Genomic DNA, 23,253 nt, shown 5'->3' on the forward strand with positions numbered 1-23,253 from the left:
AGACGACAGAAAGTGTTCAACAGCCGTGTCTCACTCAACTGCTCACACTGAGCTGCGCCAAAAAAAAAGAAAAAAAAGGGATAGGTTGTTTTGTGACTTACAGGCGACTCATGAAGACGAAATGACTCAGAGACGCTTGATTATTGGAAATAACCTTCCATTAAATATATTATTCTCATGCTTCACATGGTGCTGTGCCTCACAGCAGCATAACACACTAGTGGCCTTGAACTTTCTTCAAATTTCACACACAGATCAATGCAATAAGCTTTTCTTGGCCCAGCCCGAAACTTGACATAATGTGACTCACAACAAGTGCGTGTTTGGAGCAGGACATTGTTCGTCAGTGCCTCCCACAGTGGGCGCGGTGACCTGCGCAACGACTTTCCGTAATATTTGCAGATACTGAATGACTCAGGCTGGAACAGTCATCGCCACACACATCTAACTTACATGAATAACGCTGACTTAAAGAACCGTAAAGGGTTGAATAAATGTTCTTTAACAAATCCAAGAATGAAGAGCCCCAAGGTCCACTCTGGACTTTGTGACGTCCAGACTCTGTCCAGATATCCAGTGTTGCCCAAAACTTATGGCGTATAACAGAGGTGTCAAACTGCCCCCACCTAAAAATCATGTTATAATAAAAACATGGCCCACGACCTCACCTTCTTTTAATCACAGTGTGTAGCTGAGGCACAGCTGCCAGTGAGGTGATAGAATATAGTATGTTTGCAAGCAATGTTTTTATAACAGTAATAATATAAACAATCACATTACTGTGTATTGTATTACATACAACATTCAATTATGTATATAAATAAGATTGTGTGGTGTTTCTTATTACACTTGTCCACATTATTATATATGGTATTTTAAAAGAATGTCTCAGTATATGTCATTCCGTATCAAAACAAGCACTTTTACTTTTTAAATTCTGGGAAATATCATCATGAATATCTTAATTGTGATATCATGAAGCAATATTGTGTTTTAATTTTAAGCTCCTCCCACTTTTTGTTCTCTAGACCGGCCCCCTCATGACCAGATTAGACGCTCATTGGCCCCCGGGTCACATGAGTTTGACACCCCAGCTGTATAAAGTATATTGTGTGAGCGTACATGGAAACTGCGCATATTTCAGATGGGACAATGTACTAGAATATGATTGAATGTGATACACAACCAGTGGAACACCAGACACTTCCAAGACTGCATTTATATCGTGTGAAAAGAATCAGAGGGCAGCACGTTTGTGTGACGCACCTCCCTGCCGTGACCCTGTCTGTGGTGGATAGACACCACGTGGTGTTCCAGTGGCGAGCATTGTTGCCACACAGCAGGAATGTCTCCAGTTCGGATCTCAGTTCATGCAAGGACCTTTGTGTCTGTGTGGAGTTTGCATGTTCTGCCCATGTGTGCATGAGTTTTCTCTGGGTTCTCTGTTACAGTTGTGGTTAAATGGACTCTCTGTTGTTGTGAGAGTGAGAGTGAACAATGACCCACTCGTCATATTTATTACATGGAATAAATGAGTGAAATACACAAAATATAAGATAAATCAAATATTATATATTGATTAAAAATATGTGGAATCGATAAAATTACGTTTCATTTTAAGACTAATTACTTGTGTTATAGCAGTTGACTGTATTTAAAAGCAATGACATCGTTTCTAACACACTTAATATCTAAATCCTTCGTTTAACATCAACAAGCCAAATAAATAAATAAGCTATTGTCTGAAATAAATCGTGTAATGTAATATAGATCATAAACAGTAGATGTTTTATTTTTGTATTTTCACTCTCCTTTGAGAAGCACAAACATCTGAAAAGGAAATCCAGAGAAACAAACTATATGCAGCTTTATGTCCTGAAATAGCTTGTATATCGGCATACAGCTTAAAAATATCAAGATATTATTTATAAGCCATATTATTTGACTTCTATTACATAAATTATGAAGACTGATGTGGAGGATAAAGCAGTCGAAAATGAGAGAGTGACCTTTTTTTAGAATATAGAAGAAAGCTATTTCTTATGGCCTTTAAAAAAACTTTACTTTACAAAATGTGTTTTTATTTTGTTACAATCAAAGCTACAAACATCCCATGTAAACCTGATGTGCAGTGAAAGCGGCCGTAACGTTACCACTGTCTCGCTGCGAAGTGGCCCACAGAGAACACATTTGACTTTACCTCATGTATAAGCACTGAGCCGGCATAAAAGCGACATGTTTCCCTGGTGCACTATTCCCACTCACTCGCACACATCTTTGAGTGGGATCTTCCACTGTCATCCCGACCCTCACAGCACAGCTCAAATGAAAGAGGTGGAGTCAAAGCTAAAGGAAGGGCAGCGGTCAGACACAACAGAGGCTCCACGATAAAGCTGAGCTTTAAAACACCTCAGTCGCTGCTGGCAGGCGGCCATGACAGTATGTTCACTCCACCCAGAGGTTGTAACTGTCGTTCCTCACTGAAAAATGTGTCCTTAGCACGATTAGCTTTGGCATTTACTGCTGTGAGAGTGCGCTCCCCGGGGTCGTGCCAGGACACAAATTCACTGAAGTCAAAGACGATCGTACACGAGCAAAACGCTTGTGCGTCTACAGTTGTCTTTGTGCAGCGTAACGAGGACTCACGAGCAAAGAAACACTGCACCACGAGTCACACACACACACAGGAACACCTGGACTGGGATACAAACCAGCAACCTTTTTGCTGTGAGGCAACAGTTCTAGCCACATGCTCCAGCGCGACAGGTTGTTTTCAATATTTGTCTATAGATGCATCAGACTTAAACAGAGGGGACAGAAAATACAACTGCATACAATGAACTTTTCTCTGATCATTTCACCATTACTAATGTTTTCAAAGAGAAACTGTGATGGGGGTGGGAATAGTTACAATTCTTAAACAATTCTGAAGCCATTATATAATTGTATCTTAATGTTTTTTATCTGAAAGTGTATTTAAAGATCCATTATTAACCCTAAGTGCTCACGATTTGTGCCGCAGGTGCACCCATGGTAATTTGCTGTGGGAATAATACACAACTCCTTATATGGACAACCTGGGGGTGTGTATTTAGGTTTTAAAAAGTTAAATCCGATTTTAAACATTTTGAGTACTTTTAGCTCAGTTTTTTCATCAGCTTGTCTAGCTTGTGCTGAAAAAAGGATATAAGACACTCTATATTGCATTTTTAGTCATGGAAAAAAAGCAGCTGAAATGCTTTGTGTTCTAAGGGATAAATTCCCAATTGTATTAACTTCCATTGGCATTTATTAATACAAAATTAAACAATATGTTTCACTGTAACACAACGAGAGTTTTGTGGAAGATTCCTCATCATTTGCTTCTTTCTCAGCTGTTCGGCAGTCGTTCCTTTCTCCTCCACCTCCGGGTGTTTACGTGTCGCTCGTGTAGGTTGTGTTGCCACAGATTGTGCCGATTGTCGGATTTTAGCCCTTCAGTGTTAGCGCTCAGTCGGCCATCTTTGCTAAGAGGTGACGCACACATTTACGCTGCGTGACGTTTAACCCGTTAATTGGGTAACGTGTACTGAACATAACGCATATGTTGGTCAAACTATGTTTTTCCCTAATATTGTTTTTACAATTACAATTTTTTTCATAAAATGATTCACAGTCAGAATGCATGTGAAAACAGATGATTTATTCCACCTCTAATCAACAATTGCTATCATTATAAAAAGCCTGGACTGGTGCCTGTCAAGATTAATCTAACTGTGAATTCTTTAAGATTTCCCAGTAATGAAATCTGACTATTTTAACTATTGCACTAACAGAGAACTAGCACACACTCATGCAATGATTCACATGAGCCATAATGGTTGGGTGTGACTGGATGTTACACCTCTCATCCAAGAGGCTTCTTCACCTCTGACCTCTGAGGCTGATGATACAGAGAGATGGTTAGGGTGTGAACAGATTATTTCTACTTTTTGCATTTGTATATTTTAGATTATATACACATGCCACTCCTGACCCTTCTGCTGCTGTAACACTGGGGAAATTCACCCCCAGTGTGTCAAATCGGACCTAATCTCATGTCATCTAATCTATAGTGTATAGCGTATCTGCAGTTGAACAGGGCAGTTCCTTTAATGAACATTTTATCAGCATCTCCAAAGACAGAAAAACGAAGACAAAACCATGTTATCTCTGACCACACAGTCGTGACTTTCTGACGCGTGAGCTCAACTATCTCATTCACAGACAGTGAAAACACAAACGAGGAGGGGAAAATCTGAACAACTCAGAGAAAGCTTCGGGGACATCATTGTCCCAAATAACAAGAAAAGATCTGTTGTCCCCGCTGTGGAAGCGGAGCTGTGTTCATGCTCAGAAGCAAAGACAGAAAAATGATTTGTTCTGACTAAACAAATTGGACTTGTGATTATTTGGTTTGCTATCAATATTCATGTCATGTTTACAGCTGTCTTTATGTTCTGCTTTCCCTGAAGACATTGTTTCTACAATTACATCAACATTAACGCAAGTCAATAGATGAATAAAAGAGCAAAGACAAACGGAAGAAATGACTTACAGTGTGGAGGGAAAGCTGGACGCCAGTCTCACAGCTACAGAGAAGAAGGCAAAGAGCAGAGTGCTTGGTGGGGCAGAGAATGTCGGCCTAGCCACTAAATGCAGTGAACCCCGCCTAAGCTTCTATATTTAAAGTGACTTATAAAACAGACCCAGATTATACTCTGAGAGTCAGACCATGAATGCACAAATGATCTGACTACAAAACGTTTGGTTGGAAATATTCTGCCTGCCTGGAGTTTCAGTTTTACCACATGGAACCACATGGAACTTGAATCTGTGCACTCACAGTCTAACAGTCTAATACAGTCAATGATCCTTACACATTAACCAATGACCATAAAACTGCACAACTTCTTCAGACCTGAGTCTTAGCAAGCCAACAAAAGTGGCACATGAAGAAAGTATAAGGTGTGACAGTTTCATTTGTGAGCGTCTGGAAGAGTGCGGTCTCTGGAAAAAGCCTGAAGATACAAGTTTCTGGATCAACTGTTAAAATGATGTCATTTATGATCCGTACAAGTTTCCAGTGCCACTGTTTGCCCTCCTGGTGGAAACAGGAAGAGTCAAAGCCTGAAGAAGAGGGTTTATTCTGGTCCTTTGCACCTTTAGCATGTCCTTGATACTGTTTCAGGTTGTGCAATAAAAAAAAAGAACAATCCTTAAATAATTCTGTATCAGATCCAACAACAAATTCAACTGCTACGACTTACTGATCTATACTTTCTAATTAATAACTAAACTCTATCCCTGCTGTCCCTCACTGAGCGCATGCCTGTGGGTGCAAGGTTGGATTATTGAACGAGTCTGCGGGGCCAAGGCCCAGGGGCCCAAAAGCTCAGAGGGACCTGAATCCCAAGCCGTTACTGCGTTATTCTTCACAATAATCTAATGGGGCCCTCAATCACATAGCATGATTTATGTTATTCACCACTCACATAGCTAGATAACACTGGCTCATCGTGTGTACCAGTCTGTGTGAAAGCCAAATCCCATAGACCACACTAAATGTCTGTTAGCAATACAGGCAATAACAAAATCTAACACACAGCACACGTAGCATCATGTCCACCACTGATTTACAGTGTTACTATGGTAGCAGACATCTTGAATTCACATGTTGGGATTGGTTGAAGTTTGGGGGGCGTTCCATACTCATTCCAACTACAAATGGAATGCACCATAATATGATTTGTTTTCTCCTTTATTATTCGATACATCTGACAGCTTTACATTTACACACTGTGTAATGTCTGCCTGAGAGGAACAGATTACACTCAGAAAACAGAATATGTGATGAGTCATTTGGAATCTAAAGGGGAGTAACTGTTGCCTTGCGTAATTCCTTCTGAGGAATCTAATAATCTAGACTCAACATGAAAATGTATCCTCACTTTTGAATACTGTGCATGTCATGTTTAAAGCAGGGACTTGTTACCTAGAAACAATTTTCTGTGATCATACAACACGCTGTGTGTGTGTGCGTGTATATTTAATTAACAAATTAAGCATAAATGAGTATCTTGGAGATTTGATCAGGACACTCGATGTGACTCACATAGAGCAAATCTTTTTCAACCTGTTAATGACAATTACAAACATTCTGTCCCAAAAGGAAACTGAAAAACTACCTCATGCTTTTGGTAGATCTAGACTGGGCTTGTGAAATCCTTCATTACTAAGATGTTTTCATAATCCTGTAAAAAAAATAAGATTCAAAATGCTGCAGCATGAGTGCTGTCAGAAGCTCGCAGTAAAATCCTCCTGTTTACATTCAAAGCAGTAATCCAGGATATCTGAGAAAACAAGTCTTAACCTATGCTACTAAGTTCATCTATCCAATATGCAATGTTACTTAAACTAACAAGCCAAACCTAGTAGTGCTAGTACTGTAGTGTCATCTGTAACGCGCCATCTTTCTGTACTTACACCAACTGGTATAAAGGAAATGTAACATTTTATTCTATAATCTGACCTTTGTGGGAGTCTCGAGGTAGTTCCCATTAATTATGAATTTTCATAAAATTCATTTATTAAATAAACAAACAAACAACAAACCTAGGGCCAGTTGTTCTCCAGTATGTGAGCACTGGTTTCCAGAGCTCCAGGTTATCTACAGTATAATAAAGCTGCTATGTGGATTCTGTTGTGTGTGCTGTACTTGATCAATATTTGAAATAACAATACACTGAGTGACAGAGGAAGAGGCAGGGGGAGTTGTTTTTCTCTAAAGATGAAACGTGCTCACAGTGAGCAGAATAAGCAATGGAAATTCTATAATTTCGTTGTACATTGTGCAACGACAATAAAAGGATTCTGATTATGTGGTTAATTATTGATAAATCAAGGACTCAGACTAGATTTACCAAAAGCTAGTCTGCGTGGCAACATTAACACATTAAACAATGCGTAAAGCAATATTAAAACAATTGTTTACATTACACTATCTACATTATGCTAACGCGACAATTACCCTTCCAGTGACAAGAACACTATCTTTAGCTGGTAGACTCCAGAGTTGAATGTTTTCCTCTCTCTTGGCTCTTGTAAACTTTCAGTGACTTTCTGGAATAAGATGAAGGGAAGACAAGTTATTATTACATTATTGTTATTATTATATGTCATTTATGTCTTGACGCGGATGCTTCACAAGTTGAGGTTGTGAGGATACTGCAGGTCTGGAATAACATCCACTCATTCTTAAAACAGCCTTCGCTGAATCACATATATTGAGTCTGTCAAAGTTTTGAGATATCAGCGGTGGATTTAGAGTGTGCAGTGAACTCTGACATTAAATCCAGCATACTGTATATCCTGTTCATTTTAGGCTGCCATGATGGTGGCTCATAGAAACCAAGCCACGTGACGCCCGGAGCGCTATAGTGACACCTCAATGGCTAAGAGTTTAGAGGTCACTTATATTTAGAGTTATTATATTGTACTAGTCCAATGGTGAATACAGGCATTGAAATAGTGTATGTTCTGAAAGTGACTCTGTTCTATTTTATTCTTCTATTCTATACTACAATGAAGTGCTATATCAAAATTATGTTATGCACAATGTCTTTTTTTATTTTTTATCTGTTAATGACACATTTGAGTGAGTTGTAAAGCAGCTACAATGTGTGTTTGTGTGTGTGTGTATGATACAGGGACACGTGGTTAGAGGAGCGGTGAACTTTGCCATCCAGAGGAGATGCATGTGCTAATTGTGTTTAGATAGCATTAGGCCCAAGGGTCTGCAGGACAGGACTGTAATTACATATGAGCAAGATCCTGTTCTTTTCATAGTGCTCATTTATTATGACTTGTTTATAAGCTGGAAATAGGATCTGAAATGGGGCCATGAAGTGCAGAGCCCCAACACAAGTGTGGTATTGATGAATAAGGCAACTGCAACCAGGACTAATCACTGAAGCCTGTAAGGTTTGTTATTATACACAAAAAGTGGAAAACAGTGACCTACTTTTTCATCTATTGAGTCTTTTAGCCGCCATAGATTAAGAACTCAAAAATATCTACAAGTCTATAACAGTCAGGAAAGCATAAGCAGCTGATGATGATCCAAAAGTCCACTTTATCAACTTAGTGGACTTTGGGGGTAGATTACTTAGTCACCTGCTCACTCTTATCTAATAACCACCAACGTCTGAAGAAGAGACAGCCATGTAAACAGCATTTTCTGATCCACTTAAAAGGGATAGTTTGTGTTTTTTAAGTGTGGCTTTATGAGGTACTAACACATGTGTCCTGCACTGTGAACCAGTCTGAGACTTGGATATTCATTCTCAATCATGACATCAGGAAGTACATAAGAGATAACTGTTAACAAAAGCCTAAGCAACTCAAATCTATGCTAAATCTACAATATTGATGCATTCTCTTTTATAATATGTTTTTGGCAGAAGTGGCTCTATATACAGTATCTGTTGCATTTCACCAACACCTGTGTTGGCTGTAAAGTAAGTATTGTCAGTTTTGTTTTAAAATGACTTTTCTAGACATCGACTCCGCCTGTTTCTAATGTCCAGTGACACAATTTATTTACGGTCCTTCTAATCTATTAGCTAAACATGTGTTACCATCAAAACAATACTTCATCCCACACAGCACGTCTGCAACACACCAGCGTTGACACGATGGAACTTCAATGCTACAAAAATTCTACTTTATGGCCTAACACATTATTGTTCTTCTGTTTCTTTTTTCAGGGCTAGTTTTCATTTCTAATATATTGAAACAAAAAAATGTCATCAGATTTGTATAAAATGCCACAACATTTTAAAAGTGTACCTGGTCTAAAGACATGGTTGTGGTTGTTTGTTTATCTACAAGTAATAAATGTATGTTACCTCGACAAAAGATAACAACAATTTACCAACTGTAGGGGGAACCTGAGCAACTACATTGTGGTGCTTTAATTTACTTTAAGCTTTTTCTTTAACAACTAAGCTTCAAAATGTCCGTCTGGACATTAATTTTAACCATTAAAAGGGCCAGAAAATGTCCTGCCTACATTATGCTAACATGACAACTACCCTTCCAGTGACCGCAACACTATCTTTAGCCGGTAGACTTTATTCTTCTATTCTTTACTACAATGAGGTGCTAAAGAAGCTCATTTGCTGGCTTCCTGCAACAGCGAGAGGGAAATTACCGTAATAACCACACATTGGCTTGTGCACTTGTGCAAACGTGTTGTCTGTATACACTCGGTGTTAAATGTAGTAATAGATATATTAATAATTCTTAATTGTAATTAACAAAATGCACAATTACCATTATGTGACTCTTGAAGTCTTTTATAGCCATGAACCATGATGTCAAAAAAAAAGTTTAATGTAAGGCCTCCCAGGTGCCTTTACCCTGAGGCCCTGGAAGTCCCTTGGAACGGCCCTGGACAGCGCACCGTAATGACAGCTGTTCACTGATATCACACACACACACACACACACAGGCTCTGAGCGCAGATACAGCACAGCTCTGTCACATACAGCTGCGTGGAGTGGACGCGACACGCTGTGTGAGTGGGAGCAGGCCAGACACACACAGAGAGAGAGAGGGAGAGAGACACACACACACACACACATACAGATAGAAAGATGAGGTTGACTCACGTAGTGTTTGGACGGACTGCGTCGCTTCTCCACGTCCACGACTTTCACGTCCAGCACAGTCCGAAACTGCATCTTGACTCTGCAGAGGCTCTGCATCCACGGCGATAGATCCACAGCAGACACACACACACTCACGGCACACGCAACACTACATTCATCGGTGTGTCATTGAATCAGCTCAGCGGTCCAGGCTAAAGATACACAGAGAGAGAGAGGGGGGAGAGGGAGAAGGAAAGAGAGCGTTTCAGTGAGGCGCTCTCTCTCCCTGACACCTCCCTCCTTCCTTCCCTCCTCCCTCTCACTCTGTCTCTCTCTCTCTTCCTCCAGTTCAACGGCGAGCGTCGATCTGATCACAAACTTGTCAATAGTCCGGCTTCTGGCGTCCGTTACTGCCTGCTGTTCGCGAGGAGAGCACGAACACAGACGCGGGTCCAGACAGTGACAGCGGCGGCCTGAGCTCCTCCAGGCAGGCGGTACCTTTAAAAAAGTGCAGCGAGTTCCTTTGTGTCTGCCGCGGTGACCACACACACACATACAGGAGTCAAACACACACACACACACACTGGCAGAGGCTTTGATGAGCACAGCTGCAGGTCAGTGTGAAGGAGCAGGTACTGCAGCCCAGCGCCAGCAAGCGGCCACTGTGTGTTCAGTAGCACCAGCAGTGGATTTAGGGGAAGGAGTGGGATGGGCTTCACTTACGTCCTCACACATACTCAGAATAATTAAGGTAAAAATGTCCTTACCATAAACATACAACACATCTTCACCTACAAATGTAATCATTTACGTCATGGGGACTTGATTTTGTCACACACACGCTTGCCTCTTTACAGTTAAGGGCATTCATAGCCCCTTAACCCAAGCTTAACTATCTCAACTACATGCCTCAAAATCAAGTCTTAACCTCTCAAAAAGCCCTTTAAAGTCGCAAGGACCATCTTAAATGTCTTCAACCAAAATGTGTTTCCTACCAGTCAAATAAACACACACACACACACACACCAGCTTTCTGGCCGGAGACACGAGCGACGGCAACTAGATACAGATGTTTCACAGACGACCAATCAGCGGCCTGCTCGACAAGAGCGAGCCAATTAGCGACCAAACACTGCCCCCGTGTGCACACAGCGAAAAAAAACATTTGCAGACTGCAGTTTCCTCCTCAGTCATTGTTTTTATTGTAAATCAATTCATCACAATGAAAGGTTTATTTTGTTTTTGGTTTTTTAAGAAAAACAAAGGAGGGTGTTGTTGCACTGGTTCACAAAATAACAATAAAAGCTATACTCTCTTTAAATGCCACAATAATGATCGTCTCTTCAGTCGACAGAGAGAGTCCATGAAGTAAGACGCAAAGGAAAAGAAATACATCTGAGGCACTCTGATGTAGAATACATTCAAAAAAACTTTATTTAAACATGGGCCATTTTATGTCAGAGAAAGGGGGGGCATTTATACAAAAATAAAATGACCCATTATATTATATTAATGTAATTTGTATTAATCAAGACATTTTTATATTCAACAATATGAGAATATTATACAGTCCAGCACATGAGAGCTAGTGAAACAAATGCAGGGTTGTCCTAGAGCTGTGGTGTGATCACCTTCAAACTTGGTGCAGTCACTGTGGACAAGTTGAGGAGCTTATGGTTAGTTAAAATGTCACATGGCGTACGAGAACGGGGGCGGCAAAGTTGGCGAAAACATCAAATTAATCGCAAGACACAACAAAACACGTACAACTTTGTGATGGAAGGTCCGATCTCAACCAAACTTGCGATGATCGATGATGGGCCAGTTTACAGTATGTAAAAACTGTCAAGTTTGAAAACATCGCCTTCTGGTGGTGGAAAATAAACAAAAAGAAAGTTACTTTATGATCGGAAATAACTTTTACAGAGATTGGTGAAAACACTCAAAACAAAAAAAACAAACTGTCACAACTTCACGAATCTGAACCAAACTTGCTAGGATTGATGATACTCTGGCCCTGAAGAAGTCTATATGAAAATATTTTGAAAACACTTCACAACACCTTCAAACTTGGTGAGGTCACTGTGGACAAGTTGAGGATTTAAAGTTGCTGAAAGTTTTTTAAAATGTCGCATGGCGTTTGAGCTGGGGGCACCAAAGTTGCCGATAATTCTGATTTTTCACAACACACCACGAAACTCTTATAACTTTGCGATGGAAGGTCCGATCCCAACCAAACTTGCTATGACTGATGATGGGTTGTTGCTGAAAACGGTACACTTTGAAAACAGCGCCTCCTGGTGGAAGCAGAAAATACTTGAAAAAAACTGTTACGACTTTGCGAATCCTGGTCCAATCTGTACCAGTGCTTAATATTATATACAATTACCTGTGATAGATATAATAAAGCTTTTTGTTCAACTGTTCTTTACATTTAAGTCTCATCACTCAAACCGTTGTGAATTTATCCAAAGAATTGGGGTGAGGTCGCGAAGGCTGACCTTAACAATTTTGGTGCCGTGACCCAGATCAGTCACAAATGAGTTCAGAGACATCTTCGCTGGATTTGGGCCAGCTGGAAAGGGGCGTTTTTCACCTGACCTGACAACCGAGAGGAGATCTCCAAAATAAAGCAGAATACCTCTTTTATGAAAAATTCTGCAATTGATCATATCCAAATTTTCGATTGTCAGTTTTAATGGTGCTAAACAGTCCTTAGTAAAAAATTATTTCAATAATAAGAGAAGGCTTTGTTATGTTGGGATCTATCACATGTAATGCTAATGTATTAAGGAAGATAAAACAAACAGATAAAAAAAAACAAAAAAAAAAACAACATAAAACAAAACAAAAAGTAAAAGGTCCCAGTTGGAGTCTGGTGAAAAGGTCCCGGTTGGAGAGCCGCATTATTTGATAAAGCCCTCTGGGCTTAGGCCGGCCGTAAACCTTAAAGAACTAATAGTTGGTTCTTTAAGTCAGTTCTGGGAACTGGAGATATAGCATTGAATTCAAATGTAAGTCCCCTCCCGAATAAAAGTTGACAAACTAGTATTCGATGAGACCTCTCTTTGAAGCCTATGTCCAAGGGAGCATAAATTTAGAGGATTAAAGGAAAAAGTGGCAAAAAGCATGCTATAGGAAAGTCGACTTGAGAATTTGGGATTAGTGTTGTTTGTGTGTTGTGATCACATTGAATTTGTTTTGTGTTAATGCGCTTTAGTCTGCTGGACAGCTGAGCTCTGAGTGTGTGCGTGTGAAGTGGTCTGAGTTTTGTATGTGTAATCAGTATTATTAGAATTTAATAAAGAGGTATATGTTACTATTGCAGTGTTAAAATACATATATGAGCCTGTATGGGGACGTTACTGTATATAATTAAAAAGAATGTGCTCCTTTTTGACGACACAAGAACTTCAAAAGGGAGACTTAAATGATAAATGATAAAATACATGAGCCCCAAATAAACAAGAAATGTTCACCTATATATTATAATCAAATCAATGAGCTTTTGAGTTTACTCAAAAGACATTTGTTTGCACAAGCATGGATTAGTGTTAAATAAAGGCTCATAAAGAAAGAAATAATTCTTGAATTGTTGTGGGTGGTTTCTCAACCTTGAGTGCTATTTAAGGGAGGAAGTCAGTGGGGTGAACTCTGCTGACATTTTTCCTGCCAAGGTCGATTCTGTGGGGAATTTACGGGTGATAGGATAAGGGGGTAAGAAATTGATTCTACCGCCATTGTGTAATAATACCCACAGAATCCCATGTCCCTCATAATGGGTCTGTTGGTAAATTTGGTCCGCAAATTATCTAGGAAATATGTATGTCAAATTGCCCATGGAGCGCCTTACTGAGCCCGGAAGGATTAAGAGCTCAAGCTCGACCCTTTGAAGAGGGTGAAGACTGAAGAGTGAAGATGAGTCGTCAACTTTTCACATCCCTTTCCCTAATTTTCATACATATTGCTAATAAATATTACATAGATAGGCTTCACATACATCTATGGAGCGTTTTGTATTAGTTTAAATTCTGATACTGTTTATGAATTTCCACTAGCATGTGCATAAAAAATGCTTGCTGCTTGTTATGTAATGAAAATCAGCTTACTACATCTAGCTAGTTATGTTTTATGGTATAATTAATGTTATTAATGTAATGATATTTTGTTAGGGCATAGATGTTCCTGCTGTTATCTTTATGATAGGTGATGTGCCCAGAATTCCTCTGCTATCATCCTGGTTGGTTAACCACTGTTAAATGCCACTATACAGCTGTTTGTTTATAAAAGTCTTCTAGATAAACACTTTTATAAAAAATTATTTTTAACAACATTCAGACAGGAAATCCTTTTCAAAACTACTACCCTCAAAAGTATGGATCTAAATATTCTCCTGTGTATCGAAATACATCCACGGCCCTCTATGTCAGGCAAGTATGGAAGGCTGGATAAGCTTATGACGGGTAAGATTCCACCTCAAAACTCAGGAACAACCTAAGGCAGGCACAGTCCCGATTACTCAGCCTCAGCCCTGATGAGCAGCTCTGGCTCACATAAAATGTGAGGGGAGTTTGTCTGAAATTAGTCAACTTGGGTTTCCCGTGGTTGTGAAGATAAAAGCACAAACACACAAAAGAGAGAGAGTGAAGTAGCTTCTGTAACCAGAGGACTGACACCTAAATTAATGTAAAAAAAAAAATATGTTTAAACACATGCATTAAGACACTCTTAATAACTTAAGATGTTACTGTGGCTACTTGTGCAGTAGGGAAGTCTTAAGTGTCATCCTAAATGTCATTCATCTCTCGAATTCATGCTGCAATGGACGCTTAGACTGGAAGAACTGTCTCCTCGCCCTCTCTCCATCTTGGGTCACCAGTGTTTGCAGCTTGCTACAAGCCACTGACTTCTTTGTCTACCACTCGGTTGTCTGATCTTTACTTTGGGAAACATCTTGTAAATCTGTGCCTCACACTTTGATCTTTATGTAACTGGGTTAGGGTTAGTTTTCAGCACTAATGTGTAGAGCATTATCTGGCTGTGATTCATCACGTCACCTACCTGAGACAGTCAGAAATATTAGCATTGCATGTGTGGCTGCTCATATTGCTGCTGGTGTTAATGGTACTGCAACACTGTCCAAATAACTATTTGAATAACACTTTTCAAAACGACTCTACAAAGTGCTTTCCATAGTAGAAAAATAAAACCGTTAAGCGCAAAATGGAAAAGAGAGAATTAAAAGATCAAATGAAAAGCCAGATGAAATAAAATTGTAAATTGCATCTATAGTTAAAAGAAGGCATTTTAAAGCAAAGTAGTCTAATGTTCAGTGGAATATTTTTATGCATTAGCCATATTTAGTGTTAGTGGCTAGAAGTAAGGAAGTTGTGAGATGGGGGCAAGTAGCAGCATCACCATCCACTGTAGCATTCCCTGCTTTAGAGTCCAATTTATTACATTCCCTTTAAAACCTTGTACAAATCCATAGAGAGTTTTCTGGTTAAGATCAACAGAACGCTTGGAGCAGTGTCAAAAGATGCAAAGTCTACAGTAACAGATCAGTGCAATTCATTTTAAAAGAATTACACATCTTTAAGTTCAAAGCACTAACACATAACACTCATCACAGAAAAAATACAAGTCAACCATAAAGTTAAGAACAAAAGTTTTACTTGATATAAAGAAGGCAATAAATACAAGTTTTCAATGTCAAACATTACAGGCTGAAAGTAGCAGTGTCTGTATTTTAGTCTGGTGATGCATCACATGTAAAGTGTTTTGTCATGTGTGGTTGTGGGTCAGTCAGGACAGGGGGGGTTAAAGTCCATTTAAAAAAAAAAAAAAACATTTCGTGACCATGTCCTGTTGGGCAGAGTGACGTAGCAGCCATTGAGGCATGTGTACAGTTTGGCAAGGTCCAACATCTAACAAACAAACAAAAAAAAAAAGAATCAGCACAGTAAATAAGTAAATTAAACATTGAGTACCATCTGAAAGAACGTACCTGAAGACATCCTGTGGAAAAGAGGCGGAAAAGGTTGGTTCATCTTGGGCGAAGTCCTCGTCGTAGAAGGGTCGGTTCATCTTGGGCTAGGTTATCAGTGCAGCCATCCAGGACGGGACTTCTCCAGGTCGGGGTGTCCAACATGGAGTCCTCTGATCCAGGAATGTGCTGCAGCCTTCATCTATTCAAAACGAGGAAGAATTTGATGAGTCACAAGAAAAAAAACACACAAAAAAAACTAAGTAAACAAATGACAAATATTCAGGTAGCTCACCTGGTCAAGTGTGACAGGTCCTCACATCCAGTCAGAGCTCAGGAATGAATGCCCTCCCTAACCTATACCTGCCTTTCCTGTCCTACACTAACAGTTACAAGCAATCTTTGCCAGCCATTTGGGATGATACCAACCCCAATGTCTTGTTTGGGTGTATGAAAAACTGTAAATCTCCCAGTTGCCCAGACAAACGTTCCTTCTGATTCCGCAGCCTCGCCACAAAAAGGTCCTGTGCTGAAACCCTCATTTTGCTAAGCATGAAATCAATTCCACTTTCCTGTCCTCAGATCTCATTTTCTCCCCCTGCAGCCTTTCAACAGCCATTGCTGTTGTAACATCTGCAAGAGGCAGCAGTTTCACAATTCAGAGCTTCTCGTGTGTTTAGCAAGACGTGGCACCAGAGTATTGACAAAGCAGACACCTGAAAATGCTTGACCCCAATTTAAACAAATGCTTCACCACCTACAAGTGATGTGATGTGATTTACACTACAAACCTGTCAATTCTAATCCTTTGTTTCGGAGGAAGATACATGCATATCATGACAGGCCGAGTCACAAAATCAGATGGATCCTTGTCTGATTTTGGAAACTGCACAGCCATGGTATGCCACTCAGTCAGGATCCGTGGCCAGATTTCCTCAAACACAGAGAAGAAGGGGAAGGACGAAATGCCTTACCATGTTGCGAGTCGACTCAATTTACCTTGTTCTCTGTTGTCTGAAGAAGACCCAGCTCATAAAATCTTGACTGATTTAAAAATTGAGCAATTAAATAACTCAAACATCGATGCTGTTGGGTCATGCAGAGAGCTTGCGATCATTTGCATGGTTTCCCAAACATTTAGAGGTCAGGTTACTGACCCCAACAATGTTAAACTCAATGATTTTCTGTCCTAAACTATGAACCATTTGGGTAAATTAGATCAAGCATTTAACAGGTGTTTACATTGTTAGTAGTCTAACGACACTTCTTACCCAACACATGAAGACGCAGTGAATCAGGATACGGCTACCTTTAGCAGATGCAACAGCAGCAGTGGGTGGTGGAAGGCTGCAGGGAGAAAAAAATTGATATGGAGACAAGTTGGAGGAATCATTTAATGCATAACTGAACAAAAGTTAAAGCAGAGAGAAACTTTAGGGCAAGTCTACAAAAATCAGGAGGAACTTCGCCAACACATCTAAGAGATAGCAGTTTCTCATGCAACCAACCAAGACATTGGGATTAAGCATCTTCCTAATGACTCTACAAGCTGGTAATAACGGACTACAGACACTTGTTCTCTGAAATAATTAATGTGAGGTGTTAACCCTATGCTCCATCAAAAATCCCACTTTGGGCAAGCCATAAAGTTCTATCATTTTAACCAGCTGCCAGCTTCGCAAATAATAGGCAAAAGACCACTTGTGTTTACACGATCACTGTTAACCACAAAGCTCCAGACACCAAGTCAATCCAGGAAACAAATCAAATAACGAAAAATAAATTAAAAAGCTGCAGCTGCTCACTCCTGCTACAAGAGGGTACTTGCACAAGAGTCTTTAACACAAAGCCAAATTCTGTCCAATTTCAGCCCACAGAATAAAGGTTTTATTTCAAGTCGTCCTATCGAAAGATAAAAAGTTCGAACATTTGGCGCAACTTTCACTTAAATAATCCGAGTTGTCTCTCTGCCAGGTTTGTGTCCTCCTAAAGAAAAGAAACGCGCTGTAATCCTGCAACCTATAAATAATTTATGAAATAAACTATGCAGGATAGCCCTGCATCCCTAAGGCGAGTAACGCATAGTTTTGCAGGGGAAGATAAAAATCCCCTGCTGGGAGGCCTCCCAACATGACGCGCAAAAAGACTATGAACACAAAAAGGTTCAACTCCTTTAGAGGGAAATAAACTTGGCAGAGTGAGACAAGTCAGCATTAATATTGAATTTGATTTCAGTTAGCGACTACAAAGGCTGATGGCAGTGCGTAAAGTTAGACTTAAATGGATATCAAAAGTGTGCCAACAAAGGCCAGATTTAAAGTATATCATAACATTATCCATGGGCTGAATAACACCTACAATCTAATGTGACTACACTTGCATGTAAATAAAAAGTTTAGCTTCATAATCAAATCAGGAAGCAGTTATCTTATTAAAGCAATTACCTGTTGAGAATAAAGGAAGACCTGGTCTAGCTCGTCATGATCAATTACTAAACACTCTGAAAGACAGGCTACAGTAAACTCTGATGCATTTACTACATGATTCATCAGCTTCCACGTTTGTCAACAGTCCCAGTTGCAACTATAACTGAGATTCAAGAGCAAAACTAGATTTTTTCATTAAAGCCATTTCAAAATAATGTACCAGTATTTCCTGCAGAAATCAGATGCCTTGAGACTAATCAACTTTAAAATCATCCATTTAAGTTGAGACTAAAAGTGACTAAATCCGACACAGAACAGACAGACAAGACAGACACTTGGTACGGACGGACAGACACTTGGTACAGAACAGAGACAGGGACAGACAGACAGTGACTGCCATGACGTACTTGGCACAGGTGTCTGTACCCGAAAGGCCTTTGGACACTCAGTACAGACGCACAACATGCGGACAGGATGTACGATGTACACACGACGATTTAGACGTGTACACACACACACAACAGAATACTTACAACACAAACAAGACAGCGAAATACTGCGCACGCCCACACACACACACACACAAGCGCGCACACACACACACACACACACACACACACGTAATGGCACGGCGGCCAAACAAGAAAGAAAAACTGCACTTAACATTTGAAATTTTACCTAAACCTAACTAAAACGCAATCTAATTAAGATGGACATGCAGGGATGTCGGTGCTCCTCTTGAATGATGCTAGAAGAAAAGTACAGGTTAGTTCACTTACTGTGCATGGACGCGGAAGGCACCCATGTTTGCCTATGTAAAATGACTATACGCGCAAGCCAGACGTACAATAACACAAGTAGGCAACGAAGGCGCGGGCACAGTTAGCAATCATGGCCTACTTGTATTAAGGGACATATGGCAATACAAAGGCAATGGGACAGCTGCCATCCAAAGCCAGGTAATGTAGATCACCAGGATTTACTTTAACGTTTTAGGGCTAACGGTAGATTAATGGCCACGATAGAAAAAAAGGAAAAAAAAGGCACGGCGGCCAAAGGCACAACATTAATTTTATTCCTACTATCTAGCTTTAACTGTACACCAACATCATTTTAAACCTCATTTAAGATCTGGTCCTCCAACATCACTATATTTTAGTGCTAATGAAAACAGTTCAAGTTGATTTTTTTTTTTCCTTTTAGAAGTGAGAAAAGGCAAGAGAGCCAGGACAGACTGACACGGCGGCCGGAAGAGCGATGGCCCGCGGCCTGCATGTCACTCACCTAAACAGTTGGAAAGAAAAAGTGTTTAAGGGCACAGTGGCAAGGCAAGAAAACGCCTCCATATAGATGCGTGTTCTTACCTTTGCATGTAAATTGTCAGTGTGATCCGGTAGTTAGCTGTGGGCAGCCAGACTAGCAAGTCAGTTGCTGACACCTAAGTACCTTCACTTTCAAAAAACACAACACACAAGTTTTCTTTTGTTTATTCCCCTACTCTGCAAACCCTACCAAACATGGAGGCCAAGACAGTAGCCCCCAGAGAAGAAATAAAAAATATGGACTCACCCTTTGTAGACAGACCTAAAAAGGAAATGTTAGTGCATTATAACTTATCAAGCATCTAAGCCCTTCAAGACACCATATCTACTTTAATGTAAACTGCTGAACATAATCATCTCAGACCACCTGAACTATTCAATCCAGGCATCTGTCACACACAACCCATTCAGAGAGAGAATTTCAAACATTCCATCAGTCACCTCATTCTTTTAAATCACTCGCTCAGCAGTTCCACAAATAATATAACCAACAAGGACCAGATTTCAGACCACCTAATAAAGTGGACAGGAACATACAAAACCAACCTGTGGCAAATGCTCCATGTACAACCCTCAACTAGACAGATGGAAAGCAGGAGAATAGAAAGAACGTGGCCATGTTGGACAATGCAGAGAGATGTAGGCACGGCGGCCAAGAAAGAGTGGGGACACGGCGGCCACCCAGAATTAAATCATGACACCTACTATTTGAATATCTTCATGAAGATCAATCTGGGGGGAAAAAAAACAAACAAAAAAATGTTTGAATGAGTATAGAATCAGTCCAGTGACAATGTTCATACTGTTACAGATGCAAAATAACTAGGTAAGGTGTTCTACAATGTGTTTGTATGAGGTACAGACATGGTTCACCCAGCCTGAGCTATAAAGACTCACTTTCAGTGAAAACATTGCTGCCAGCACAAATACTATCCTAACAGTGAAACAAAGAAATTAACATAATCACAAGTGATGTAGAATAAAGTTGATTGAGACTTAAGGAATGCCTTTTAAGTTCAAGTATAGAAATGTCAGTGCATCATACAGCCAAACTCTTTAAAAAACACAAAAACAATATTATACATGTATGATTAAATTAATATGATATATTGCTATCAAACATTATGAAAATTAGCTATAACATTTTCAATTATGTAGTAAATTATCTCTAAAAGTTTCACTCACCTTTTTTTGACAACCTCAGGCTTTTGTATATGGCGTGTCCGACCAGGTCTCCGTGAGCAGGAAGCAGGTTGTTCCTTTAAAAAAGAAAAAAAAGTTTGTATTTTAATAACTACATTAAGTTTAGAATTATAAAAGACATGTTTAACCATGAATCTATTTTTAAACATTTAACAAACAAATAAGTATTTCCAGTGAAAACTCAAGAGTAATGACCATGAGTGGAACAGTGAGTTAACATAGCACAGTAGGGCTGTAAAGTCCCGGTCGACTGGTCGATTAATCAGTCGATACGTTCTGGTTCGACTCAAAATCTGATAAGTCGACTTTTTGCCGTGTTAATTTCATACAGTTTATGGTTAATTTGATTTCATCTGGAGGAATGTACCAAGTGCTAATGGGGGTGTTTGCAGAGCACCCCTCTTCCACAGATCACAGTGAAATTTAACCAATCAAAGTCGGACATTGATTTTCAACCATGCTTCCAGAATAATTAAAAAAAATAAACTCATGACAGTATTTGCATGTTAGTAAGCACCAAGTTAATGGTGAATATGTGTACCTGCTGGCCCGCAAAACGGCAGCAATCTATTTGTGTCTCAGCCGCGAAGCTGAGCTCCTATGTTCAGTGTCGCTCTGTGCAAGGACATGCACAGAGACAAAATCAAGATGCAAAGCGCTTTCAGAGCCATCGCTTCAGTCGACCATGAAATTCTTTGGTTGATTACAGCCCTATAGCACAGCAGCCATTTTAACTTGTTTTAAGTCTTGTTTTGTCTATTTTGATAATGGATTGGTTTAAGTGTTCGAGTTTCAGATTTATTTTATTAAATGTTAATTTCCTAATTTCTTTCCTCTATTAAGCAATCATTGAAACCAAATAATTTAAGAATATAACGGAATTTAGAAACAGTGAACAGTTAATGAAAATAGAAATTAGTTGCAGCCCCATTTAAACCAATGATTTAACTGCTGTAACCAGACAAAACAGCTGCCAATTCAGATAACTGGCTCACAATGAGGCACAGCTTGAATATTGAGACGACGTTGAAGTTGGCCTCCAATTCGCCAGCTTCTGACTTGGCACAAGGGATAGGGGAAGATTAACGCACCCTTGGGAAGATGAATGTCTATTAAAACGTAGACCATCTATGTAGTAGAAATATGATTTAATATTTAAAGCAAGGCTAAGAAAAGCAGAAAAAATTTAATGTTGGTTCATGTAGAACGACAAATCACAGAATGCACTGCGCTTGCTTTTTCCTCGCCGTCTCAGGCTTTGAAGCAAACAGTGCTAGTTGTGTAAACACACAAACCCCGTGAGGGATTAGTCGGCAAATATCTTACAGAGCTGTAAAATACTCAGGTTGTTTTTCTATGGTGCTACATTGTACCAGGACGTGCAGTAAAAACAAGGACAAGCAGTAAGTTCCCATCATTTGCCAGTGAGTTTCAGAGTGATGCAAGCCCGATGCCTGAAGGCTAAGCTAAGCTTGTTGAGTTTAGAAGACACCGACATGGAAAAGCTGGAAACTCCGAGGACTCAGTCTCCATTTCCAACACAAAGACGTCACTGGGAAGTAAGACTGACGCTAATACTCCACTCCATTTCTGCTCACATTGTTTACGATGTGATATAGTTGCCGGCAGTAAGCGACAACGTTGTTAAAGTAATGTTTGATAGACAATTATACATACGAAATGTATAAGTAAAGTGATTGCGAAGTAAAGCCAACTTCACACCCCTCCATCCAGTACTTGCTCCTCTACCACAATCCTCCAGCTGTGCCACATCAGATCATACATTTTGTTTGCATATTCTGTTAAACATTCTTTTAGATTTGGCTAGTTTATTTTATATTAAAACCTTTTCCTCTGTGAATTATGCTATATTTTGTTTTATTATCCTGCATTCATGTGTACACCACAGTTCAACAGTAAAGACTCATGGGAGGAAGAATAGCTACTGATCTCGTCATTTTACTTACTATACTACACAAGTTAGATTTACACAAAAAATGATGCAGTTATCAGTAAACAAAGTAGCCCTCATTCTTCAGTGTTTAATCAACTGTTTCCTCAAAAAGAAATCACTATCCATCTAAGACACTAATGGCTAAAAAAGAAACCACAACCAGTATGAATTTTATTTTTTATTGATACTACCACAACAATTGAATATCTTCTGATGTTCTGACCAACAGACAGGTAAAAGACGATCATCTTTCCCCAGTCTCTCTGGATCCACTCCACGAAGTATTGATAGGCTCTACGAAACAATGAGCACAACGTTAGTGACGCAAAGTATCTGTGCTTACAGTAGCATAGACGTAAATGAACTGTAAAGATGCTAAAGTTAGCTCAGCTGGCGTTACATGTCAACAGGGACAAACATGGTGGTAAAAAAAAATATGTAATACAAAAAAAATACTCACTTTGTACTCAGACGTCCATTTATTCCGTTCATTCCACCCGTGGCGATGAGCACGGTGAGCACTGGCCGCAGGTCAGCTTCATGTTTTTACAGAAATGTAGGCATTTTCCCTTGCAGCCGTATCAGGTTGAATACATTTGGTCATTGTCGTTCTTAGTTTAGTCTGCAGCGCAAGAGCCGGTTAGCGTAACTGTTAACAAAAGATGGCGGACACCGTGTTTACATTTTGGGA

At 39.7% G+C, this 23,253-nt stretch overlaps 1 protein-coding gene and 1 long non-coding RNA gene across 3 annotated transcripts in view; both read right to left on the reverse strand.

The window, feature by feature from the left end:
* Positions 1 to 9,930, reverse strand: part of sh3pxd2aa (SH3 and PX domains 2Aa) — an 88,447-nt gene extending 78,517 nt beyond the window's left edge. For both annotated transcript variants that reach the window (XM_044028874.1, XM_044028873.1), the window contains exon 1: positions 9,693 to 9,930. In XM_044028874.1, coding sequence (XP_043884809.1) covers positions 9,693 to 9,788 — 96 coding nt within the window. In that variant the 5' untranslated portion in view covers positions 9,789 to 9,930. The remainder of the gene's footprint in view (positions 1 to 9,692) is intronic.
* Positions 9,931 to 15,570: 5,640 nt separating this feature from the next.
* Positions 15,571 to 15,975, reverse strand: LOC122771538. Its single transcript, XR_006360614.1, has 3 exons — positions 15,953 to 15,975; positions 15,679 to 15,846; positions 15,571 to 15,598 (listed from the first exon to the last, which is right to left on the reverse strand). It is a non-coding gene; the product is annotated as an uncharacterized LOC122771538 (long non-coding RNA).
* Between the last annotated feature and the right edge of the window lie 7,278 nt (positions 15,976 to 23,253).

Source organism: Solea senegalensis, linkage group LG6 (genome assembly GCF_019176455.1).
Source record: "Solea senegalensis isolate Sse05_10M linkage group LG6, IFAPA_SoseM_1, whole genome shotgun sequence".
In the NCBI taxonomy this organism is placed as follows: Eukaryota; Metazoa; Chordata; class Actinopteri; order Pleuronectiformes; family Soleidae; genus Solea; species Solea senegalensis.